At 36.7% G+C, this 25,373-nt stretch overlaps 1 protein-coding gene across 1 annotated transcript in view; it reads right to left on the reverse strand.

The window, feature by feature from the left end:
* FAM184B (family with sequence similarity 184 member B) overlaps window positions 1–25,373 on the reverse strand; it is a 46,124-nt gene that overhangs the window by 4,243 nt on the left and 16,508 nt on the right. Inside the window, 9 exon segments of the mRNA XM_062574616.1 lie at window positions 1,121–1,305; window positions 1,663–1,775; window positions 2,999–3,152; window positions 4,404–4,616; window positions 14,980–14,994; window positions 14,996–15,058; window positions 15,061–15,095; window position 21,896; window positions 22,298–23,047. Of these exon segments, the coding sequence (XP_062430600.1) occupies window positions 1,121–1,305; window positions 1,663–1,775; window positions 2,999–3,152; window positions 4,404–4,616; window positions 14,980–14,994; window positions 14,996–15,058; window positions 15,061–15,095; window position 21,896; window positions 22,298–23,047 (1,529 nt within the window).

A 25,373-nucleotide genomic window follows, 5' to 3' on the forward strand; every position in this document is an offset into this window, starting at 1 on the left:
GTCCTTCAACCTTTAGGAAATAGAGGGTCTGTTTTATATGGTGCTATTATCTAGTTTGTACGTTAATCTTGATGGTCAAATGTGACAATGTATTGTGGGAACTTACTTATACTAGGCAACATTATTTTGAAATCTCTGGGATTTTAAGATAAGGCTCTCTGATGCTATTTTTCATGACATCACAGCACTCCACTTATCTACCATCCTAAAAATAAATATTAAAAAACATATGTAACAAAGCCTGTAACAATGCCTTTAAGTACAACATTTGTCTTAAGCAGACAACACATTTTGAAAGATATGACATTTAATTAACACAGCCAACTGAAAATTAAAAAATGTCGGACCTTTTGTGAGTCTAGCCATAACTTTGCTTTCTGATATAAACCCCCAAACCAATGGGCATTTACTGAGAAATCATTACGAGCTTGCTGCCTTTTGTTTGCTAATGTTTTGTTGAACTCTGGAGAACTTGCTACAAAGAGCCCATACAGATGTGAAAGTCAGCAGCAATTAACAATTGTAATTTTTCACAAAAAATAATCTGTTTACCTCTTCAGGTTTTTAAAATATGTAATTCTAAGCTCTAGACTTCCATCAGCTGGAGGCATATTGCCCGACAGTAGCTGGTATCATGGCCCTGGCTGTTAAAGCTATCACAGAGTCCCACTGAGTACGTCTGTGGCATCCTCAGGGGTCCCTTTTAGAGTCAACAACCCACTGCTTTCAGCTACGGACAGTGGGTTTAAACAGCTGGTATCTATTCTCAGAGAGATCTACATTTTTTTAGTAGCTCTTCAGTGTATTTTGAGTTTGTTTTTCTTTTCCAATCCCTTTCAAATAAGGCGGACATTAAGTAGCTTTTTTCAGGTAAGTCCTGTGGGACATATTTCACTGGACATATTTGTCTGTGATACGTAACTGAGCAGTTTAGTTCAAACACTTATTATGGCTGGAGAAAGAAATGTGATACTACCGCTTCTGAAAAACTCACAACCTTTAAAATGATTATCTGTAGAAAAAACAGATTCTGCCACTCGTCACATTTAGAATACCTCTGGTGCTGTCACTGTTAGTAACTCTCTAGACAGTACTGTAAAAGTGGGAATTTAAGGCAAACCTTCTGTGCTGCTTCTCCCTGTCCTGAAGCTGTGCAGCTTCTTGCTTCTGTGACTCCAGCTCTGCACTGAGTAGTTCCATTGCATGCTTCAGAAGTAAATTCTCTTTCTTAAGACCAGAAACTTCATGCTGACTTTTTTCCAGTTCCTCATGAAGAGATCTGATCTGGCTCTGGCTACTTCCTTCCTAAGAAAAAGGCCAAATTTGATTATTCACAGGCCCTTATTATTTAACTAGAAGAATGCATTGGACTTCTGTGCATAACTGATTTGCAATTCTATCTGCAAGCCAAAATATGTGATCAGTATGTCCTCAACATGTTTTATATTCTCCATAAAATATATTTTAGGGTAACATTCATTCATTTACTTGTGAGGTAGATTATGATCTTTAAATGGAAAAAAAAATCTACCCATATGCAGAAGTTCATAAACAATGCTAACATTTTAAAGTGTGATATAACAGATAGAAACCCTTTCCATTTCTGTAAGAGCATCTGTATCTTAGCACTACACGACAAAGAAGCAGAAATTGGAGACTTGCCTGTTGCTTCTTCAGTGTTCTCACACTCCTCAGCTCTGCTTGGAGATCTTCTATTTGTTTTTTGAGACTAGCGCACGATGTCTGCTGCTCAGAAAGTTCCATCCTTAGAGATCCTAATAACAGTAAGACAGACTACCGTCAAAGAAGTCAAAGGCCAGATGGATGGATGGAAGGGTAAATGTAGACAAAGTAGATGAAGACACTAATACATTACATTTTGCTTTGACCCTCAATTCTTTTGCTATTGAGTATAATAAATATAATTGTGAAAAAAAAAAGAAATTCACAAGATCTCTGGTAAAATATAGGTCTTCTGTTACTAGTCAAATAACTAATTGGAGCAACAGTAACCAGATACTGGGCTCAGAACAGGAATCAGAGGGGAAATTCTGTCCATTGTTTTGCAGACTAAATAATAATTGCTTCTTCTAAGCTTGACCTTTACTGGAGCACCTACACCTTTCCTTGCCAAGACCACTGGTGGTTCACAGAAGGCCATAAGGCAGACTCTGTAAAGCTCTGCCCATGTCAGAGAAATGCAGCACTTCGGCAAACAGATCTCTGTCACATACAGAGATATACATATACACACTGTATGCGTATAATTGGTACAAGTTTGGAGATGGATCAGGTAGAAGGTGAAACAGGGCTTTCTCTCTGATTCTTTCAGCAGCTTCTCTTGAGGAAGCAGAATATAATTTGTCTGTTGAACATAAAAACTTTAGGTAGCAACAGATCTTTCTAGCAAATTTGAATTACTAAGAAAAGTCACGGTTACATCGCTCAGCAGAATCTAGTTTATATTTAAAGTACTTTTGCATTATAATTTTTAATTTTAAAAAAAATATAAATGAGCTTTAATAACATGAGTTCAAGCCTGGAGATATTACAGGTCCTAGTAGTGCAGTGTTCTATTCAGATCTGAACAGGTTAGGGAACTTCATTCTTTGTAAACCAAATAAACAATATGTATGGGGTTACTGATCTCCACTACAGGACTCAGTAGCTTAGACTTCATCCATATATAGTAATTCTTCATACAGGAAAAAAAGAAAGAAAAGACATATATTCTGACTATGATATTCCAATTCAATGTATCTGTTAGTGCATACTGTGTACTTGACTACTCTTTCAGCAGCTCTCTGCTGCTGACAGCTGAGAGCTAGGTTAACAAAGAGTAACAAGTGTGTGCTGCTGAAATTGTAGAGTATGAGAAAGGAGATTTCCACAGAGCTGAGTTCCCAGAAGTGGGGGAAGAAAATGAATGGGATAAAAGTCAGTCCTTATCAGCATATAATCAAGCAGTAGGAGATGCGTATGACATGAGACATTATACCTAGCAACAGAGTTTGCTCTTTCTGTATCTGCTCCAGTTCATCTTGTAATTCTTTTTTTGCTTTCTCTTCCAAGGTTTGCATTTCCAGCTTATGAGACTGATGTTGGATCTTGAAAGTCTCATTAAATTCCTTTTTCAAATGCTCTTCTGCCTCCTGTAAGCAAACCTCCCCCCAGAAAACAAAGGAGTTGGAGCCTATTTATCATTTTGGTATTTTAATGTCAGGTTGAATCTGGCCTTTCATTGTAGAACTTTGATTTTTTTTCACCATCACTTTACATGACATTTCATCAAGACAAGAACAAAAACCAAGCTGAAATAAGAAAATAAAACTTAACATGCAGGAATTCTCCCAAATCCACTAGATTTGTTGTATATCATGAAATAATAATGTTGACATTTATGCACTATTTGGCATTATTAAGATATTTTATTATTCAGCACACAAAGCCCCAGATTTGACCTGTATGTCATTAATTATCACTTTATGTCAGACAAATGCCTTCATCTTTCCTTTATCTTTCTTGTGTAAATCTTCCATTGTCTGCAGAAATGCTCATACAGTATAAAACACAGGGCAACCTTATGGTTGCTTTGTAAGTAAACTCTGATCCTCTGTTTTATTACCACCAGCTTACTGCCTTCAGTATGGTTTTATGAGTTTAAATTCAGGATTTTCTTCTGAATATATAAACAAAAGATTCAATTATTGTTAGGGTGGTTTTACTACATACATTTTAAAAGGAGGTTTTTCCGAGGATGCATGATTTCAACATGGACATGTGAACTTCAAGTCACAATCACACATAGACTCTTTTAATTGATTTTTTTCCTTGAAAGAGCTACTTCCTTTAGAAGAACATACAGCAAGAACCTCAATATATTACATTAACATTTTTTCATTGAGATAAATCCATTTGAACCTTTAAAAGCTTTGGTTATCCATTTACAGAATTGATTTCTTGAAGGTATCTTTAAGCTAATATACATCATTATACATGTGTATTATACTTCATGTAAACTATTCTAGGCATAAATGAATAAAGTATGATAAAGAAAAAAAAAGAGTCTTGTTAGTAGTACATTTAGGCATCCTCTTGTATTTCTGAAACAAGCGAGCAGATAGAAGAGCTTGTATTCATCTCAGCCTAACTGCATAAGGCAGCCTATATTATTCGATCCAACTATTTCATCCAAACTGTGGTATAAATTCAAAAAATTAATAATTATTTAAAAAATCCTGAAGATGATGACCTCTCAAAACCACAGGATAATTTATTATTTTCAACAATGGCAACTCATCATTAAGATAACTGGAAATAACTGAATTTTGAAAATCAGCTCTTAGCTAAGATGATTTATCCCACATCTAAGATTTTTTTTAACCAGTAGCTTGTAAACTGACCTTGAGTTCCTGATTTTTACTTTTCTCCAATATTTTTAAGATTTTTTGATGTGATGACTCCAGCTGAAGTTTAACATTCTGGTTTTCTTTAATGGTGTTGTGAAGATCCTGCAAAAGCTTCTCTTTTTCTTTGTTGGACTGTAGCTCATGTTTCTTCAGAGACTCTTTGAAATTATTTGCTTGTTGGTCTAATATTTGCTTCAGCTGAGCCACCTTCCAGAAAAGTAAGTTAGCAAGATAGGATTAATGGTTACACTCACAGCAAAGAGGAACTACATACATTTGAGTACATTTTATGAACCTGTGCTGCTCTATGAAAAACAGGTAAGATGCTTGTTTTACACAAAGAGCCCTTTGTTTCAATGAAGAATAGCTAATACATTCGGATAGCTAATGTATATGCTCAGAATGGTTTTAGTCAACTGAAATTATTAATAAATTAATTTTTAAAACTAAAATTATTCATGGTGACATTTTAAAGCAAGAAGCTTTGAATTCTTGCTTTAAACATTAAGCAATGTTAAAACATTTTAACATTTCGAGATTTAACTTGAATTAATTTTTAAAATGGCAAAAAGCCCTCCAATTAAACATTTAATATTGATTAAAATCTATCATTTAAAGGTTCTCTTGAATTTTCTTTAGCCTTTCTCTTTCTCTTTGATTACTGAACAAAAATTCAGTTATTTGCACATCTCTAATGATTATTTCAAATGATTGACTAGAAAAATAGCTCCTACTACACAATATTTTGAAGTATTAGAAGCAAGAAAAATATAGCAGTTTTACATTTCTTTTGGGATGCAAACATCCTTCCAGAGAGAATCTGGCGAAACAATGACATCCCTTTTGCATATACTGCCTGTTGTCCATCAAGTAATTTTCTTAAAATATTTCTTTTCAAATCATCTCCATCTCATATGTACAGTTCAGAGTTCAGCTTGCACAGTAGGCAGGCACAGACGAGGAGGCAGGTTTAAGACTTTTTGTCATACTGGAGCTATAACACTGCAGAGTCCATTTATAAAGCAGTATACTAGAACTATGGAAAACAGGAATTCTGCACATCGCTCCTCAGGCTGCTGTTTTATTCTTACGCCTCTTAACATAATTACTAAACACAGTAGATACTTCTATAATAGCTATCGCAAAAGGAACCACAAGTATCTCTTTATAAGAATTTTTTTTTTTGTTTTGGGAAGCTTTTTTGGTGGGAGGTGAGGAATGAGTCCATTCCCTTTATTATTTGCTAGGTTTTCTAAATTTTCAGCACAAATTTAAATTTTACATTCTTGTTAAATTTACCATTCTAAATATCATAACTGTGAACTGCTAAGAAACTGCCTTCTGCATCAAAGGTGCATGCATACTTTATAAGGTCAAGTAGGGTTGTTGCTGCTGTACCTGGGTATCTAAGTCTGCCTTTTGGCTGTGCCATTCCTCTTGCAAAGTCTTTATGTCTCTTGCCTTTTCTTTTTGTGAGCATGTGAGAGAGGATGGCATGTCTTCCATTTTTGATACACTTGTATTTTCCAGCCTTAGAGAGACAGAATTCAAACTATGAAAGGGAGATGTTTGCTTCCTTACAATTCCATATGGCATTATAAATGATTTAAATGAGGCTACACACCTCTCACAGGATGGAACCTGCGGCTCTATCCTATTTTTGCCTCTACACTAACACACGTTTTTCCCCTCTTTTTCAGTGTCGCCTTCACTTTTCATGCTAACTGCAGATAATTTCAAATACTTGTCAGCTGAAGAAGCATTATAATTTGTAGCTAGCTACATAGCTGCATGTAGATTCAGCTGCACACTTGCTCTTTCTCATGCAGCTCCACAAAAGCCGGATGCAGATTTACTAAATGGGCTAAGGCATCTATTTTCTTCCATGTTTCATTTTCGCAGTACCTTCCAGTATATTCTGTGCTACGCAACAGAAAAGCTGTGCAAAGCCTCTCGTTAACATCATGGCTGCAACTGGCATTGCACTAGCCAAAGGGGGATGCTAATACGCTCTGCCAGATCCCCCGAGCAACCGGGAAAACCAGCTCCTCATGGCTAAATGTACTCCCTCATGTATGTCATGGCTCAGTTTTTTCTCACATTGGCTAAGCACGTCGACATCCCTTCAAGGGATGCAGGCGCTCCTTTCCCTCTCCCTCAGGCTCTTCCTCACTCCCAGATGGGCCACAGCTCTTACCCAATTATTCTCTATGCCCATACTGTTCTCATAAGTTGCAAGCACAGACCTGTGCTCTGAAGGCTCAAAATGCTGTAACCCACAGAGCCCAGCATCAACTCCCAGGGTTTCAGCAGCTTTTGGAGAAAGAAAATTCTGTAGCACTTTATGACCACAACCTTCAACTGCATTGTACCTTGACTTGTTTTCACTTCTAGTCTTGCTTTGTGCTTTTACAATTTCTTGGCATCTGCTCCCTTCTCTCTGTAATTTATAAAAGTCTGTATGTCCCAGAAACAAATCCTGATATTAAAAAAGAAAAATGAATGGGAAACTTCGTTTTGGATATACCCACATCTTAGGAAGAGTTATTTCTACATTATCCATATCCTTTTGTGCTGTCATATGCAACCAAATGAGGGCCAGAAAACATCATTAAAAGATGCTATTTGGTTTGTGGGTTTTGTATTATTTTCAGTGAAGTACTTGGGTTCAAGGAATATAAGATGAAGATATTTTGTTTCTGTGCAAGGAAGATTCATGTGAAGCACGAATGATCACAAACTTCATTAGCTGTGGAGATAACTTAAAACCTGTTATTTGATCAAGCACATGTATCATGAGAATTAAATAACTTTCTTTACTAAGTCTGGTTTCTGCACCTCTGTAGGCCAGCTACAGGAGAGAGTAACTGTTCCACCTTTGAGCAGGTTTACAGCCGCAGGACTGCTGTTCCTACACACAAATCAATATACTGCACATTTAAATAAATTTTGTCCTTCTGTTCAAATACACAAGCCAGGCTCCTGTCTCCAGCTAATCAGTGCTGGCCGTTACTGATCATCACTGACAATGTATTTCAGTTCCCTCTGAACCCCCCCTGTATGGGCTTGCTCACAAAGGGCCATACTAGTATTATAACTAATGTAGCTTATTTTTACCAAATGGGGCAATAGGCTATGTTTGAACTCGCCAAGCTCCTCAGCAGTATTACTAACAACTCACATGTTCAGTGATCTACAACAATATCTGTAATTTAGACATGACAGAACTCTGCAAGCAAAGACAAATCTTGGTAAAATACGCTTTAAACAGAGCTGCCAGCTGGGGCAGCTAACTGTTTACTATTTGCTGGCCAAATCAAGCAATCAATAAAACTTCTATTCAAATCAATCCAAAAGAAACATTTCTGAACATACATTTCAAAATGAAAAATTAGAATGTGTTTCTTTCAGGTTAATTCAATGTTTCGAAAACTTAAATTATTTCATCAATTTTTGAAAGAGAAATGGTTTTATTAACAGAACACACTTAACACACAAGTGAAGAAATAGCAACAGGAGACAGTAGCTCATTCTTTAATAACCTGTAACCCAGTGACAAAGTAACTCCTTGAATGGTGAGAAAGCTAGGAGAAGGAAAAAAAAATAAAATCAAGCTCAGGTTTCCCACATGTCATGGGAATTCTAGGTAGGTAAATAAAAATAAAACAAGCATTCCTCCACCCAGCGTTTTGTGAATCAGATCCTTAATTTTGTTCTTTAAGTGACAGAAAAGGAAATATTAGTTTAGCCATTTCTCAAACAATTTCACATCAACATAATATTTTTTACTTTCACTTAAGTTTCCAGTAAGATTGATTTGAATTAACAAATTTTGAAAAAGCAACCAGCTTGGGCTACCCCAAACGGCAAGTTTAAACTAACAAATGATCACTAGAAATCACTAACTCAACTCTGTCACTAAGGAGGCATTAGCAATCAGGGGCTTATATAAGCAGAAAAACTGCATTCACATTGCTGAAATCTATACATGTATATCATACTTTTCCAGCTCAGTATTTATTAAATACCTAGAGAAATCTGGAAATAAATTCAGCCCTCTGTCTTGTCACCAGGCCTCTACCACTCGCCTAATGTATCAAAGATTCATCCGTTGGGGGAACTGAAGTGTTGGTTGGGTAAGGGGCTGACAGAAGGGAATAGTTTTCAATTTTTGACCTTGCCAAAGAGAGAATAGTAGTGACAGCACACCACAATCCGACCGCCCTACGAATCGCCATAGGTGGCTTGTGCTGGGGCAGACTGTCCAGGCGCACGATGTGGGGTTTACCGAGTGCGGCGCCCTTGGCAAGGGGGGCTGCACAGTCCCTGCACCCACAGTGTGCCCGCCGCAGACCTGCCTCGGAAAAGCTGACACGGTGTCTCCGGCTAGCTTCTTCAGGACAGCTGCACGTAGCGCGGCGAAACAAAAGGCAGACAGAGAAGCACAGCCTAAAATTATTGTCCCTTAGTTAAGCATAAACAATATACGCTGCGTGTGTGGGACACTCCTAGTACTACGTTCAAGTGAAAGCACAGAAAAGCTAACGGGAAAAGATACTGAAAGCCATACAGAAATCACGTTTTCAGTTCTGTTTACCCTAATAGCCTGTGCTATACAGATATTCAAAGAAAGACCTGCATAAGACCCTAAACAATGTGATCTAGTTTTGAATTTAGCTCCCCTTTAGGCAAGGGTTTGAACTACATGGTCTTCAGAGGTCCCTTCCAATCTAAATCATAATATTATAATGGTCCAGTCTCCAATAGCTTCTTGGCTTTTTCCTTCGTGTCATCCAATTAAATATAAGGAAAATTATTTGCTTGAATGAACAATTGAAGAAAAATTGCTAACTATTTTTGTTAGTAAAAAGCGTATTATTTGTCTTCAATGCTTCTGTGTGATGGGATCTATCTGTGGCCTGGATACACTTCCAGAAAAGGCAGATGCCAGAAAACCTTTCTTCAGCCACTTGCCAACCATACCTTGGTTTCCAGACCTGCTGCAATTTTTGTTTATGATTTTCTGAAAAATAAATAACCGGTGAGATCTTGTGATCTGATCAAATATCCACCTGTTGTATTTACTTCCTCTTAGTCCCTATTGAGCGCAAGCCAACGTTTTCATACACAAAGAAAAGGGAACGCTGAATTTTTCAGGCACTACAGTTCCTTACAAAACTAACCTTTGATGCAAAACAGTTAATGCTGCATGGTCCCCTATATCAGCAGGTGTAATACGGACTAGCATTATTATATTCAACAGTGTATTTTTTATGGACTTTCTGAAAGTAAATGGGTGAATAGACTTTAAAATGAAAGCGCCAAAATGGTAGGCTGCATTTTTTCCAATAAGAAAAATTGGAAATAGGGAGAAAACCTGCTCAGAATAGTTCTTTCGAAAATTAAATACTCATCTAGGCAGGGAAAAATGAAAAGAGGCATATATAAATGTCAACTGCAGTCACAATGTTATTAATCTTCCAGACTCTCTTTATAGACAATTACTGGTTCAAAGCATTGCTAATATGAAGTACAAGATCACACTGACTGGAAATAGATTGAGCTGTAAATTGGTAGCATAAGAGAACATAGTGTAGGCAAAATCAGATGGAAAAGTATTTCTAAAAATGTTAATTTTTCAATAATGTGAGGAGAAAGACCTCACAAAGATACTAGGCATAAAACTCTCTGTCATGAATCCTGCTATTTCTAACATGTGAGAAGTTAAGAAACAAAACTTTTCATCCTGTCAGGTTTCTTCCTCCTCTCTTTCAATCTGAAAGGCTTTCCAATCTACCACTGCAATTTTTTTTGGAACATTTGGCAATATCCAGGCATTTTATTGCGGTTCATTACTTCAAAATACATTAATAAACATTTACATTACTAAAGTTTACATGAGTAAACTAACATTTAAGCCAATGAAACTATGCCAAGTCATATCAGTCAAGAATTTAATCTAGCTCATTTTACTATTAACAGGCCATAGAAACAGCAACATCGTATGATTCTGTTTTGTAATTTCTTCCTGCTGCAAAACAAAACCTCTGAAAACAGTATCTACTGTAGCTCCAATACCATTATTCGTTCACTTTCACCTACCAGAATTGTATAAAGGGGTCTTAAAGATGCAGCTAATATCTATCCAGAGTATAAACTCTAGGCAACAGTATTTTTGGAGGCACTACTGAATTCTTTTCAAATTTATGTTATGCTTATGGGTTATGTTTGCACTTGCCTTTTCTTAAGGTGGCTAATTCTGTCTACCACTGTCTTCCAAGTAAAGGAAAAAATGAACAGCCATTACTAATAGATGACAAATAAGATTTTAAATATTTCAAAAAACTCTCAAGTTTTATTCTTTTCTAACCATAATTACTATCCTTCTCTAGCGAAAGGTAGCTTCGTTCTTTTGAAGCAGCACCCCTCAGCCTCTGATAGTCCATGGGCAAAAATCCTGGGCAAATATCATGCTGTGCACGCCCCCCCATACTTGTCTCTCCCTTTTGACTTCTGCTTTGATTATTTTAATTCACTCTGATTGCAAGTACTATGAATACTTGAAGCCTAGCTTATGTCTGCTCTCCCCTCTACGTAAGTGTGAAATCTCAAAGGCAAGATCTAAAGTTAGAATCAGAGAGAATATTTTGACTTCTCAATGCACTGTTAGATTGCTCGAGGCTGATTTCACATAAGACTTAAGACTGCCTGTAGTGTGTTACAAAGAGTCACCACATTTGAGAGTTTGTTCAGAGAGTCAAGATAAGGCACCCACATGCTACATGGTTTTACTCATAGTATGATCCTTTGACATCAAAACAGTAACATGTTATAAGAAGTAATAATAACAAAATAATGAAACTGTATTTTACTGTTGTCTCTAGCCTTCTTTCACAGTTACTTCCATTAAGTTCACAGTTAAGTAATTTCCTAAACTTAGGGCAATTCCTGACAGGAGGGACAGATGTAAACACACCAGGCATACCTGTACTGCTGCTGTGATTATCTGGTCTATGGCGGTACCTACGGACCTTCATCAAGGTTCTGGTAACTGCTGCATTAGTATTGTTCAAAGATACAACATGATAAGGTGATATCTGTCTTTCCATGTTACGTGCCTTGCAATTCCAGAATATCCTCTTTAACACACGTGGAAGAGATCCCATAGTGCAAAACAAGATACTGGAAGACTCTAATGAACTAGAATTCAACCTACACAGGATCACAGATCCTTCCTTCCAAGGGACCAAATAGGTGAAATCAAATTTATTTATCCAGGGGAAAAGAAAAAAAAAACTCGATCATATAGAAATACTGCTGTTTTGAATAGAGATCAAATTCTAATTATTTTTTCTGCTCTGCACAGTGCTTTTGCCATGTCAACCCAACCAAAAAAGTGCTGTGTGCAGCCAAGGAAGCTATTTTTAGATCTCAAATAGTGCTCAATCCAACCAAAAACATGCCTTATGCAGTCAAGGAACCTATTTTTAGATCTACAATTTTATCTGGGTTAGAACTTGATTAGTAACAGCACATTGCCTAACCTTTGAGGCAGAAGCTCCAGGCTGAGCCATTGTGAAGTTCCCAGTTGGGAATCATACTATCAGCAAAATATGATGTTGTATAGTAAATGGTGGTTTCCTGGCTACGAATATTCATGTATTTATAGAAGGAAAGTATTAAAATTTTAAACAACTTCACCTTCCTGGCAATAGTGCCAAGTAATGACTTCAGAAAGTAACCTACAAAGTACCAAGAAGAATGCAAACACCACTTTCTCCCCAGTAGGGAATATTTCCTCCCCTTTGGCAGAACCGATAGACTCTAAGATACAATAAAATGTTTTCTAAGACACATTAAGATGTTTCTTAGTATATCTGTTCATCCTTATGATAGTGTTAGGACTATAATATATAACATGATACACACTATTTTATATATACCCATATGGCAAATATAATTCCCCAATACCCCTTGCATTTACCATTATCTCATAGTATCAGAGGACTGGGAGTTGGGCCAGATTTTTTTTTCTTCCTTCCCCCTCTTCTGGCCTGAATATGTGACTTCAAAAAAGTCATTTGATGGCTCACTGCATTAGTTCCTCCAGCTGTAAAACTTGAACAATAATGCTTCAAATCATAAGCTTTTTTATTTCTTTGAGATCTTTCAATGGAATACATGGCAGACAAGCATATATGCAATATTAGGACATCACATAGTAATGCCAGTATCCCTGCCTTCCATCTCTTCCCCTCGCACCCCAAATCAACATAACTTTCAGGCATTACATACGGATGCCAATAACATCATGGTAAGTTTTCAGCTTTGAATGCACTAAGGTATTTTTGTACAAATACGCATTTTTAGAAGACTTTGGCATGAAATAAAGATGACCGATTTCTGGGTACCTATGTTTTGCATTAAGTGTGAAGAGGTCACACTGGACAGGTCAACAAAACTTTGACCAGAAATTCTCTCAGTGAAGAAAAATGGGGGAAACAGCAACACGCAGAAATGTGTAGTAAAGCCAAAAATGCAAGGATATTTTTCTTCTATATTTCTGTAGAATCTGTATTTCTAACTAGGAAATGGATGGAATGGGAGAATGCAATTGTTTGATACTAGAATGCCTGCTCTACAAGAGAAATGAAAGGCAAAAGATCAGCTTGCATTCAGAACTAGTATAATTGTACTGCATGAATGGGGGACAGAACAGGTGTTACATAGGAAATGACCACAACCCCATTCCGTGACTGCTGATACACATCATACCAAGCAACATGGGAGGGGAAAGTGGAAGCAGGCAGGAGAGGAGAGACAATATTTTATTTAGCCCCCTGATAAGCCTGCACCTGTCCTCCTATCTTTGAACAGTCAAAGACAGCTTATTATGGCCACTCAGAGTCTACAGACCCCAACTGAGAAAGATCTAGGGTTTCATCTTTTGCAGAGCTGTTGTAATGCAAGCTCCTACTGACCATCCAACTTATTAGAAGCAAAGTGAGTTAGAAGCAGCAAAGATGCAAAGTGATGGAAATTTTAGGCTGCCACTTAGAAACAGCAGCTACCTATAATTCCATAGTTCCATAACATGAGCTACCTACCTCCTATTACGTTCATGACTTTTTCTTGAGCTAGACTGAAGAAATTTTGTACATTTGGGAATATCCTGATTTTGCTTGATAAAATCTTGGAGCCTCAAACCCTTAAACGTCAGGAAAAAATGGATGACAAATTCCTACAATACAAATGTATCCATGTACCCATAACCTCTCAGAACTAACAATCACAAATCACTTCATTGCTCTTGAAAAGATAGCAAATGCAATTACATAATCGAGATGGAAAAATAAATGCAGCACTAAGCACCATCAGAACTTTTCACCAGTGCACTGACTTCAGTTTTCTTAAAGCCATTACTTATCCATGCAGTAAAATGATACGTTAGAATGATCACAGGCAAAATCTTTACACGAGCACACTGAAGAAGACGAAATACCTGTACAGAAGGTTTTTAAGCAGATAACATTTGCTTAAGAGACCTGAAAAACAAATGGTCTGAAGAACAAACATTCACCTGAGAGAGAAAATGTCAGCAGTCACTGTTGTCAGCAATCTTAGAAAATACATTGTTTACCTAGGTAACTAATTGCCTTGTAGAGGTTCTGCTTTTGTTTTGACAGCCAATTATTTACCTAACTTGCAGTCATGCCTTTTCGAATCATGACACTCCACTGCATTAATATTTCAGAAAGTGTACTCCTCTGGAAGATTTGCATTGCTTGGCCTGCAACTATACGTAACAGCTGTTACAGGTGGATAATCTGGTATGAACACATCTCAGTTATTTTGTTTCCAGATGAATCCATGTTAGACCAGGCATGCAATCATTAAAATAAAGAATTAGATTTGCATTGTGACTTAGGTGTAACCTAAGCAAGGAACGGTATAGTATAAAAGTTATTTCATCCCCAAAGTTACTTTGGGGCAGAATGCTTTCTTTATTTCCTTCTTGATCTTGAGAACATACAGGGAGCATAACTAAACCTAACTAATGGTATATACTAAATTACTGAACATTCCAACCTGCTTCAGGTGCCCTGACCACCAGGTAGGCAGAACACAAAACAATTATCTAGCCATTTTTTTTTCTCTTTCTCTTGCTTTCCAATTCTCCTGCTGACAGGCGTAAGCAAGCAGGTGCTTTTACAACTCTAGGCATAAAAAACTCAGAAAGCCACAGAAATGCTGGAAGATTCTAATCACACTTAGCCCTTTGTCCAGACAAACAAAGTCACTATCTAATCCTAATATAGTCAAATTTCTCACCAAAGAATATATCATCCAAGAGTGATACCGTATGAAATTTTTCAAAATAAATAGCCTTGTCAAAGTCATCATAGAAGTTTAGGAACAGTAATTTCAGATATATATGTATATAGTCCTTGCAGATTTCCTCAAATGCTAGCCACAGCAAATATAATTATGAATCTAATTAAGAATCTTCCAGATGAGATGAAAAATGAAGAGCCTTCTTATTGCTGGATTACATTTATGCCCAGTTTACCTCAAGTGAGGAATTTTTGCCGTTTTGTAGTTAGGGCTTCTTTCCCGTTCTCTGGTTGCTTTATTTCACTCTTAGATTTGGGTTTTTTTTTAATTCCTCTAACTGTATCTGTAGCTCTTAAAGTTTTAAAAAAGGAAAAAACGCAATAGCTGAGCAAAACATGCCTCATGAAAAGAAAGAATGTTTTTCTACATTAATCCTCCAGCTCTCCCTTCCAGCCTACATTATTCTATAATTCTATTCATTATTCTCTCATTCCTAAGAAAAGTAGTCTGTGAAGAAAGAAGTTCTCTTCAGATCTTTTTTATATATGTTGTGTAAAATAAAAGGCAAGGTCAAAATAAAAATGCCTTACACTTGGATTGGAGGGTAGTCAGGCTTGTTCACAGACAAGCACACAGCAAAGCTCTGCGTCTTGCAAAGAAGAGCTTTGTCATGTGCTATTGTGCCAGAGGAAATACGTAGAAGACCACAGTTCTCATCCAATAGCTCTATGCAGGCTTTTAGAAATTCTAAACGCAAGCCCTGGAGCACTCTGGAGGCAAGGATCTTAGGTTCAACATGAAAACCAAGGAAAGGTATTTGCAGAGCAGAACACAACTGGTGAGCTGATAGTAGCTCACATTACCAGGCAGACACTCCATAGTGCTCACATAACTGTATATCCAGTTATTTAAGAGCTATCTAAATCCCTGCACTGTCTATGTGCAGACATTTTAGACAAAACATGTTTAATTCTTTACTGCAAAAAGACTTAAATGAGCAACTTCTAAAAATGTCCCGAAGCTATTTGTATTACAAGCTCATTAGTGTGCTTGCTTCTCCTACTTGTATCAATTTGCTAATGGTAATAAATTCTAGCATGTTTTCAGACACTATAAATGGAGAAAACGGGAAAAACTACCAATTGGAACGTTACATTTTATAGCACAATGACTCAAGAAGAATTCAAATTAACAGAAAAAAGAATCTAAAAATCTATTGAAGGTAAGCTATGTTGTTGGAAGGATGGCATGACACTAGCAACCACTAGAGCAGACAATACTTACTTGTATTCCTTGCAATTCATAAATATATAAAGGAAAATATATTAGCATTTCACAGTTTAGAACCAAGGTAATGGTTGGGTAGTAGTTAAAGGATGGAATCAAACACAGAGATGTGAATGCTGCAAGGGAGAAATTAGCTTTACTTTTTCCTGTAAGAAAATGAGAGGATATAATGGTATTTGCAATTACAACCAGAAAAATAGGTGTTTGCAGCATTCCCTTCTCTGGCAATTGCATCTCTACAACTCAATTTTCAATTTGGAAAATAGATATAATAATTCTCAAACATCTGCTATGGGACTTAAATATATCAAAGGATATAAATAGCACTAGTTATGAAAAATACTGTTGTTTTATTTAAGTTTTACTAACTGAGAATTTTCCTTATTTACTTGAACATTCCTCTGTGACGCTTCAGGAAAAGATGGCTATACGCAATAGTATTTATTTCCTAAAAGCCTAAAAGCAATAAATGCCTCCTATAAAAGTAATAAATGCCTACCGTAAGGCTTTTTTTTTTTTTTTTTTTTTTTTACACCAAAAGAGAAGTAAGCAACTAAGCAACTGATACTCAAGTTTGATCTGGTTCACATGAAGACCTTCAACCTAGCATCATTTTAAGTATACCTCATAGAAACCTGTTCACATAAACAATACACTATGTAAAATAGAGGGTCCTTTTCATAAGGCTTACATTTAATAGGGTGCCCTGCATGCCCTCAAGCACCACATCTTAACATAGTGAACAAACTTTCATGATCAGGTAAAATAATTTACTCATACAGATTCCTTCTTGAGAAACAGGACTGCATATATGCATAAACTCCAGTAATTTCATAGATGAAAATGAATGCTTCTGAAGAACACTTAACACAAACTCTAGTCTCCAAAATCCAGAAGGTGCTATGAATATCAACATTTAGTGATAGGAGCTGCATGCTTTTTATGACTTCACTTGTCAGCAACAGCCTTGATTATTCTCAAATTGATGATGAACTCTGATAGCAATAGCATTAAAGCTGGGAAAAATGAGTATAAGGACTCCCTTAGTAACAAGGATCTAAAGAACACTTGACTACAAGTCTGATCGCCACACAAACTGCTCTAATCAAATATTTTTGTCCTTAAGATGTCCAACAAACTCGTAAGTACTTCAGGAGATGGAAGACTAAATTCCTCCTTAGCTTATGCCCCAGTTTTAGGAAACTGCTTAGACATGACTGAGGTGCGAGCTTCACTAAGTATTAAAGTATGCACTTAAAATCAAACATATGTTTCAAAGTTTTCCTACATTTGAATGGATTTCAACTCACATTCGGATTCTCTACTGCACAGAGACATTATAGACTGCAAATTTCTTGAAGCTAAAATACTCATGCCACTTGGCAAGAGAAGCAAAATTACGACAGACAATTGTTTTCACAGAAGTTAAATTCTTTGAAGAATCCCCTTCACCACTTGATGGCATTGCTGATAAGGCATATCAATAACAAAAATTGAAGCTTGGACATTTAAAACATATTGAGAGCAGGTATTACACAGGTAACCCATCTGAATCCACAAGACAAACATTCTTCACAACTGAACCAGATATGGACATATATACACATGTATTCATTTATAGTAACGAGTGGTCATTTCACTGAAAACACCTGCAGTCCAAATCAACTTACCTTGCAGAATTAGCTCCTTTGCCTAAATAATGCAAAATGTTGATTAAATCAATATATTTGAGTATTTCACAGCATAGGTCCATGGAAATTTAAGTCAGAAATGGGAGTATAACTATAATACATTACTCTTCAGGAGGGACCTTATATTAATTGCTCCAAATGTTACATGCAAGGCATGCAAGCCTAAGTGTTGCTAAGAAGGCAGTTTATCACATCAAGGATAAATTCACCTTCCTGCCTGAGGAGCTTTTCACAGAAATAAATCAGCTTGACTTTTTCTTTTCTTTTTTTTCTTTTTTTTTCTTCCAGTAAGAGCATAGTGAGAAAATCCTTGCATTTTATGGTAATTCATTTTGCCTCCAGTGAGGATAATTCAAATGATGTCACTATGACCAATAAGATTAAAACCAGATGAATTAGAGCATTTATTAATAGAAGAACATTCCTACCTTCTGCATCTTTTTTCTTTCCATTTCCACAAAGGTTTAGACTGATTTGATTTCCTTTGAATGTTTCATTACAAGGTCTTCCAGCCCTTTCACCAGTTGTTCCTTCAGACATATTTTCTCCTCACTGGACTGATGCTTGCCCTTGCAAAGTCCCTTCTGTCTTTTATTCTTATCCTGTTTTCAGTAGCTACAGCTTCTATAGGCTGTAAAACACACTAGCTATATATTATATGATAAAACTAAGGTAGAATTCTAGGGCCTTAGTAATCTGTTTTGTAGGGAATATGCTATATAGGTGGATATACTCCACTGAAAAATACTGGCTTTATTTTAGTTAACAATGTGGAACTGTAATAATTCAGGGTTGTGTGCTTCTGTAGTCGAGGCTTTTTGGTTTACACAGAATTATAGAATGGTAAGGTTGGAAGGGACCTCTGGAGATCATCTAGCCCAACCCTCAGCATAGCCCATACGGGGATTGAACCTGCATCCTAGCAGCACCACGCTCTAACCAACTGAGCTGTTTTGTTTTGCTGTTTTGGTTTGGTTTTGGGTGTGTGACTCACTTCCAACCATGGAGGCTTCCTTAAGGACAACTTCTGTGAAAGGGTACAAAGGACAAATTTGTTTCTTATTATATCTCTGATGCCAGGTCTAATTTTCCAAAATACTACCACAACAATTTTCTAGGAGAACAAAAAAGTATTGAAAAGAGTTTGGACTGGAAAATTGATTAAGGGGAGTTGCTATACAGAGTGATCTCTCAGGATGCATACATTCCTCACTGTACTGAGTTTATTCTTGGCATTATTTCTGTTATGCCTTTCAGGAGAACAGAACTGTCTTTATATTTAGAAATAATTAAGAAAAAAGTCAACTTAAGCCCAACAGTGGAAGTCTGTTTCGGATCTTGTTCAAAGGGCTTGGTTATAGAAGAATTTGAACAACCTGCCCTAGGCTAGCACAACTGTACTTTTAGCATGTTTGTAGTTTCTTTGCTGTCATTGCAATAACTCACGTACTTGAGTTTCTGAATACAAGTCAATATTCTACTGGATGAGGCGAGAGGTCGGTGAATTCTACAGAATGACCCAAGGGCAGAATACAAATGACATTGATTTAAGACTCTTTGGCATGCCATGCCTTTGAATGTTTGAGAGCAAAATACCTGTTTAAACCCCGACCTGTCTCCACAGCCTCTCTTGCCTTGGCTCTGTTTGGTAGAAGTTGCTGCAGCTGTATTATTTGACTCTTCATTTCCTCTACTTCATTAATGGCTCTGTTCTGGGAATTCAATATAGTTTCCATCTCTTCTGTTACAGCAAAATTTACATTTCAAGTAGCATAAATAACTTGTGGAATTTCTAGTATGAGTGACATGGGAAATATTTCAGAATGACATTAATGAGCACCTTACCTCCTTTTTGCAAGATTTCCTTCTCCTGAAGCACATTTCTGTCTTTGGCTACATTTAGCTCTTTCACTGTTTTTTTTCACTATACATTTTGATTCCAGAATTAAGCTATATTTCCAAATCCCAAAATATGCATGGCATTACTTTTACATTTATTACTTATAATGACGTAAATGGTCATTTTCTCTCTCAGTACAATTCCATGATATGAATCTTTTACCTATAGAGCTAATTTAAAAGAACCCCTTTCTCTTCTGTGCCTTTAAACTGTCCTACTACCACAACATGGAGCCATTCTATCAGATGCAGTAGGCATCCATGTAAAGCATAAACTCATCAAGAGATACCATCAGAAAGATGTCTGAGACTATCCTAAACTTGGAGTATGACATACCTGCATTAATTTCATGACAATCTGTGCTACAACTTAGTGAATTTTTTTTAATTGCTGAAGTACAATAATTTTGTACAGTAACATAATGGAGATGCCTAAAAACATAGAAAAACAGCTCCTACTGACTTTGCTGAGAATTGTCTGTCCATCACTAAAGGCAAAAATTTGTCCATACTGTTATTTGCTCTATTTTGGGGGCTCTAGTCTTAGTCTCCAAGAGGCTAACACAGCATTGCAATATTTACTTAGACAAAATTTCTCTTTGCTCCTACATGAATGTTATTTGAATAAAACCTCATGGTCAAACCCAACTTCTATTTGATATTCTCTGTAAGTGAAAATTTAAAGGTAAGCTTGGTTTTGGGTTTTTTTTTTGTTTGTTTTTTACCTTTTCATATGCCAAAATTCTTCCAAAACTAGATTGAATGGATCAGACTTTCTGAAAATGGCTTGTCCTCCTTTATATGTTCTGTTCCATAGTAACAGTAATACACATAGTAATAACAAATGTGCAGCAATATGATGCCTTTCATCTAAAGGTCTCAAACCACTTGGCATGCACTAAGAAAAAAAACCATCTTGTTTAAATACCAATCCTTTTATCTTTCATGCATTTTAATAGCTTTTCTTGCTAGTGTTACTAATGATGAGATATATTAATGATTAAAGAAATGCTTCTCCTTCCCAGTCTGCCATTGTCCATAGTATAATGAAAAAATGTAATATTTAATGGTGGCATCAAAAGATTTTTTTTTTAATTGGAAAAACATAGAAAAATATATCTGACTTTTTATTTCTTCCAGCTATAATCTAGTCTGAGAGCATCTCTTTAAACATTCAAGGTAATATTTTCAGCTGGTATATAAATCAGCATCATTCCACTGATTTTGAGGATCTAAATTTTAAAGTAGTTGAGCATATATCCCTCAGAAAAGATTTTATCTAACTGATACTGAATTTAGAAATTAAATTTCTAAAGAGACCACCTTGTTATTTCCACTTTCTAACTTGTTTTAAATTATTTAATCCCCCAAACACTGCATTTTTACATGATAAAGCAGAAATAATAAATCACCTGCATGAATTTCCATGCCCCTATTTTTCATTTCTCCTGAATCTAACTGAAAGAATCCACAAGAAATCAGGATTTTACTTTTCCCTCTTCCCCTTTATCACTTCTATAGAGCTGATACACTTTCCTTATTGAAACATATTTTAAGGATTTTTCCAAGTCAATAAGCGGGCTTATCTGCATTTCTGCCATTCATTATATCCTCTCCACTTTTTCTACAGAAATGGAGAACCATCTGCAACAGATCTATGCACTGAGACAACAGAGCCTGGATGATGCTGGGGATGGCACATTCAATTCACCCTATGATGTCATGAACTCGCAGAGAGGCAGTGACCCTACTAAAGGCTGAACTCTCTCAAAGATCATCCCCAATGAAGTCCACAGCTGTGCAACATCATCAGAGCGATGCTGTCAGGCAAGATGCGAGAGCAGATGGTGAAAAGGGTCACAGCTAAGTTTCTGTGATGGGAAGCACGTACAACATCAGATGGACACAGAACTCTGCTGAGTACAAAACATGTCTGGGTGCTTCAGCTTCACCACAGTTCATCAATGTCTCTCCCATTTCACGACCTTATGTACCAAATGCAGCTGCCTGGCAGATTGCCCATGATCGGCCAACCTTGGCAAGCTGTGCCTGACACACAATGTGCTGCAAATACATGAGAGATAAACCAGCTTGGGAAGACAGGCAAAGCATGAAGACCTAACTGAAAGTCTCTTGATTAGGCACATGAAACTTCACAGGTTTACAGAATACTTTATTAAACATCACTTGGTACAAGCTATTGTTCTAAGAATCATATAAGATAAAGCACTTGATTTCTAACCTGCCAGCTCACTGCCTGGTCTCTTACCTGACCCTGTTTACATCAACGCATTGAGTTGCTAACAGCCACAATGCAGAAGGAGGACATACTCTGTATATACTGATTGCTAGCATTAGTGCCTGCTTGCTGTTCTCAGTTCTGCACAGAAAAACTTACAGTTCTGTTCAGTCAACAGACGAGTTTCACCTCCTTCAGGGAATAGGAAGTCTAGTGTTCAAAGAGTTTTCCTCATGAGTTACTAATCAGCTTAACTCTTTCTTTAAAAACTCCCTAGCGCTATATTCTTCCTTTTTCTCTTCTAAGCCTCTTAAACTGTTTTAGTTCTTACAAAGCATTTGACTTGGACATTTAAAAGACCCCCCCCCCTTAGAACTTTGAAGAAGTGATAACTTGTGCTTTAAGAGGCACAAATAGGGATCAGTCTCATACTCTACCTGTATTCTTTCTTTCACCTTCTGGGAGTGTTTCTTCCACTCATTTATCTTCCAGGTTCTCTCCTCTAGGTCCACCTCCAGCTTCTTTACCTGCTGCAGCAAAAAACCTTCCTGAGCCTCTAAGCATTTTGTCTGCTCCAGTTCTCTTTGCCTTTCTGCCATGGATTGCTGCATAGTCTTTTTAAAAGTCTCTTTTTCTCTCTCATAAGAAGCTTGCAGTTGGCTGTTTTTCTGTGTACATTCTCCACTGACTCTCTGGTTCTCACTCTTCAGACTGTCCACCTCATTAATCAGAGCTTGCTCTTCCACACTGCATTTTTCATCTAGAATCTCTTTTGTATCTAAATTCTCTCTCCTAGATGCTTTGCACTCATCTAACAGGCCCTCGTGCTCCAGATTTAAAGGTGGAAGCTTGTTTTCAAAGTCTGCATTGGTATCTACTGTGTCTGTGGAAAGGTTCATCTGTGACTGTTTTACTTCTATTCTCAGCTCTCTTTCTTCCACCTCCTTCTTGAACAGGGTTAACTCTGCTAAGGCTTCTTCTTTTAGTCTTTTGTGCTGTTCTACTGCATCTTCGAGGACTTGAATATGCTTTCTGAGCAACTGTTCTTCTTCCACTTTACTTTTATACTGGAGAACTGTTTTCCTTGTCTCAGCAAGAATGTGCTGAATTTCTTCTTCATGCGCATCTTTCAGAGCCTGTATACTAGCCTCATGCTCATCATTCTTAGTGTTCAGAGCATATATCACCTATAAATCAAGAAAAAGAATGGGAAATTACAGTATTTGGTAACTAGTAGTTATGAATTTAGTTATTATATTTACAAGGTCTTAAATGCTTTTAGAGAATTATCACTACACTTAACTTTTTGTTGCTATTTTTTTGACTAGCAACATACAGATCAATTATAAATTGCAAAAACTTACAGGGAAGGATGATACTGTGAGAAGCAGATTTTTTTCAGATTTTGTCAGCAATTTCCTTTTTGCTTCTGGCAAGTCATCACTTCATGCACCTGGTTTGACTTCTAATACAGGAATGAAACAAGGCCTCTTCCAGCTAACGTACTCCATATTTATAGCCTAGAGCTCTATTTAGCCTTCAGTGCAGTAGCACCATCTGCCACTTTGCCTTTAGCAAGTACTAGGGATCTGCAGAGTGAAACCTGAGATCCTGAGGTCCTGACATCCAGCTTATGTGGACCAAAATTAGTCTGTGATGTGAATGAAGGCAAAGTTCAGAAGAAGGGTAAAATTGTGCACTCCTGATTGGAACTAAAATACCACTGAAGATGTACTCTTAGAAGTCACATGCCTGGCAAGTTAGTTTTTGGGCTGCTACTTCAAGATAGCTGTTACTCTATTGAAAGCACCTTTTGGTTTCATTCAGATAATGTTTTGTAGCACGTTTTGGTAATGGCTACATATCTTAGAAATCAGGGCTTAGTGGACTCAAGGAGAGCCTCTGATGACAGCAGGCAACTTTTAAAAACAATTAATCTGAACTTTTTGAAGCTTTATTTTGTTCTAGAAAATGCAGAATAATAATTCTCATGATTTTAAGAAAAATTATTACCTCCAAGAAGCCTTCAACTTATACTGATGTCCTCTCACAGAAGCTGTTGTACAAGCACATATTATTAAAAAGATTTTTTAAAAAAGGCCCATAGTACTGAAATGAAGAGCTCACGGTCTAAGCCTGTGAAGTTCCATGTTGAACTTACAAGGCAATTAGACATAATCCCAAAAATAGAAGTTGCCTTGACATAAGCCTTAATCCAGTTTCTATCAAGGTCAGTGGGTATTTGTTATGGGTATTTGTTACTGTTCCTATGGATAAAGGATTAGATTTTAAATTTGTAACTAATTTTTTTATAAAACACTTCTTTATTTTTATTTCATATTATTATGTATGTTCAAGCCATTCATACCATCCACCCTGGTAAGTGCTAAGCGCTTAAAGTGCTACAGTGCAACACTTTTGAGTATTCAAAATCTCATGTTTTAAGCTCTCTATCAATGTATATATGGGTGGACTCATTAGTGTGACTAGACAGAGGAAAGGATCAAGCAAGATGAATTTGCTAGTGGGTAATTTTTTCCCAAATACTTGAAAATTAGTACTGAACTGTGCAACCACCAACATACATAACAGAAACTGATGTACGGATATTTACCATCCATTTTCTCCTGTCAGCCAACACTATATCTCCCTTCAAATGACTGACTTCCATATGAGTCATATTAACACTTCTGATCACATTTCCTACGGATTTTTGCTTTCATTGCTTACTAGCAGTTTCCTTTTTGAATTACTTGATTAAAAGATACAGCTATACTTTCTGATACAAGACACGATCAGAAACAGAAGATAGCCTTTTCACACAAGATCACTTAGGGATCACTCAGTCCTCAATAGCCGTTCCATTAATCACATTCATTCAAAATCGTAGTATGAAAAGACATAGGTATCTAATTTGAGAAGAACAACATTTTGATTATTAATATATCCATGGAGATCCCCCCCCCTTTTTTTTTCCTCCATATGCAACTTACTCCTCTACAAAACTAGGTCTGGAAATTACATACAAGTTACAACAGCTGTTATGAGCCTGGCCTGAGTCCAGAGAGGTTAATGGAAAGATTTCTAGACAATATTCGAGAAAACAATAGTTTTAAATACATAAACCTAGCAAGAAGATCACAGCTAATTTTTTTGATTTTACTAAAATTCAGTCCTTCCTCAGGGAAGGCCTCAATTAAGAGGCCATTAGGCCTAATACCACACTTAAGTGTCACGAGTCCGGAGCTTGCATTGTATACACCCTGAGGATGTCTTCAGAATTATTGAATTTGCTTAGCTACATGTAAGCATTTTTTGTGCTATTTATATATTGCATAACATATTGAATTTCAGTCATCCATAAATAAAAGCAAGCACACAAATACATCTTGCATAAAGTAAACTCCAGTTCTGCTAGTAATGAAATAAATATAGAAGCCTTAAAGAGTTCACAAATGCAAAAAACAGTCTGGGTACACTTGTGAATAAATATGCGAGAACGAGAACAATGGC

Source organism: Rhea pennata, chromosome 4, assembly GCF_028389875.1.
Source record: "Rhea pennata isolate bPtePen1 chromosome 4, bPtePen1.pri, whole genome shotgun sequence".
Classification (NCBI taxonomy): domain Eukaryota; kingdom Metazoa; phylum Chordata; class Aves; order Rheiformes; family Rheidae; genus Rhea; species Rhea pennata.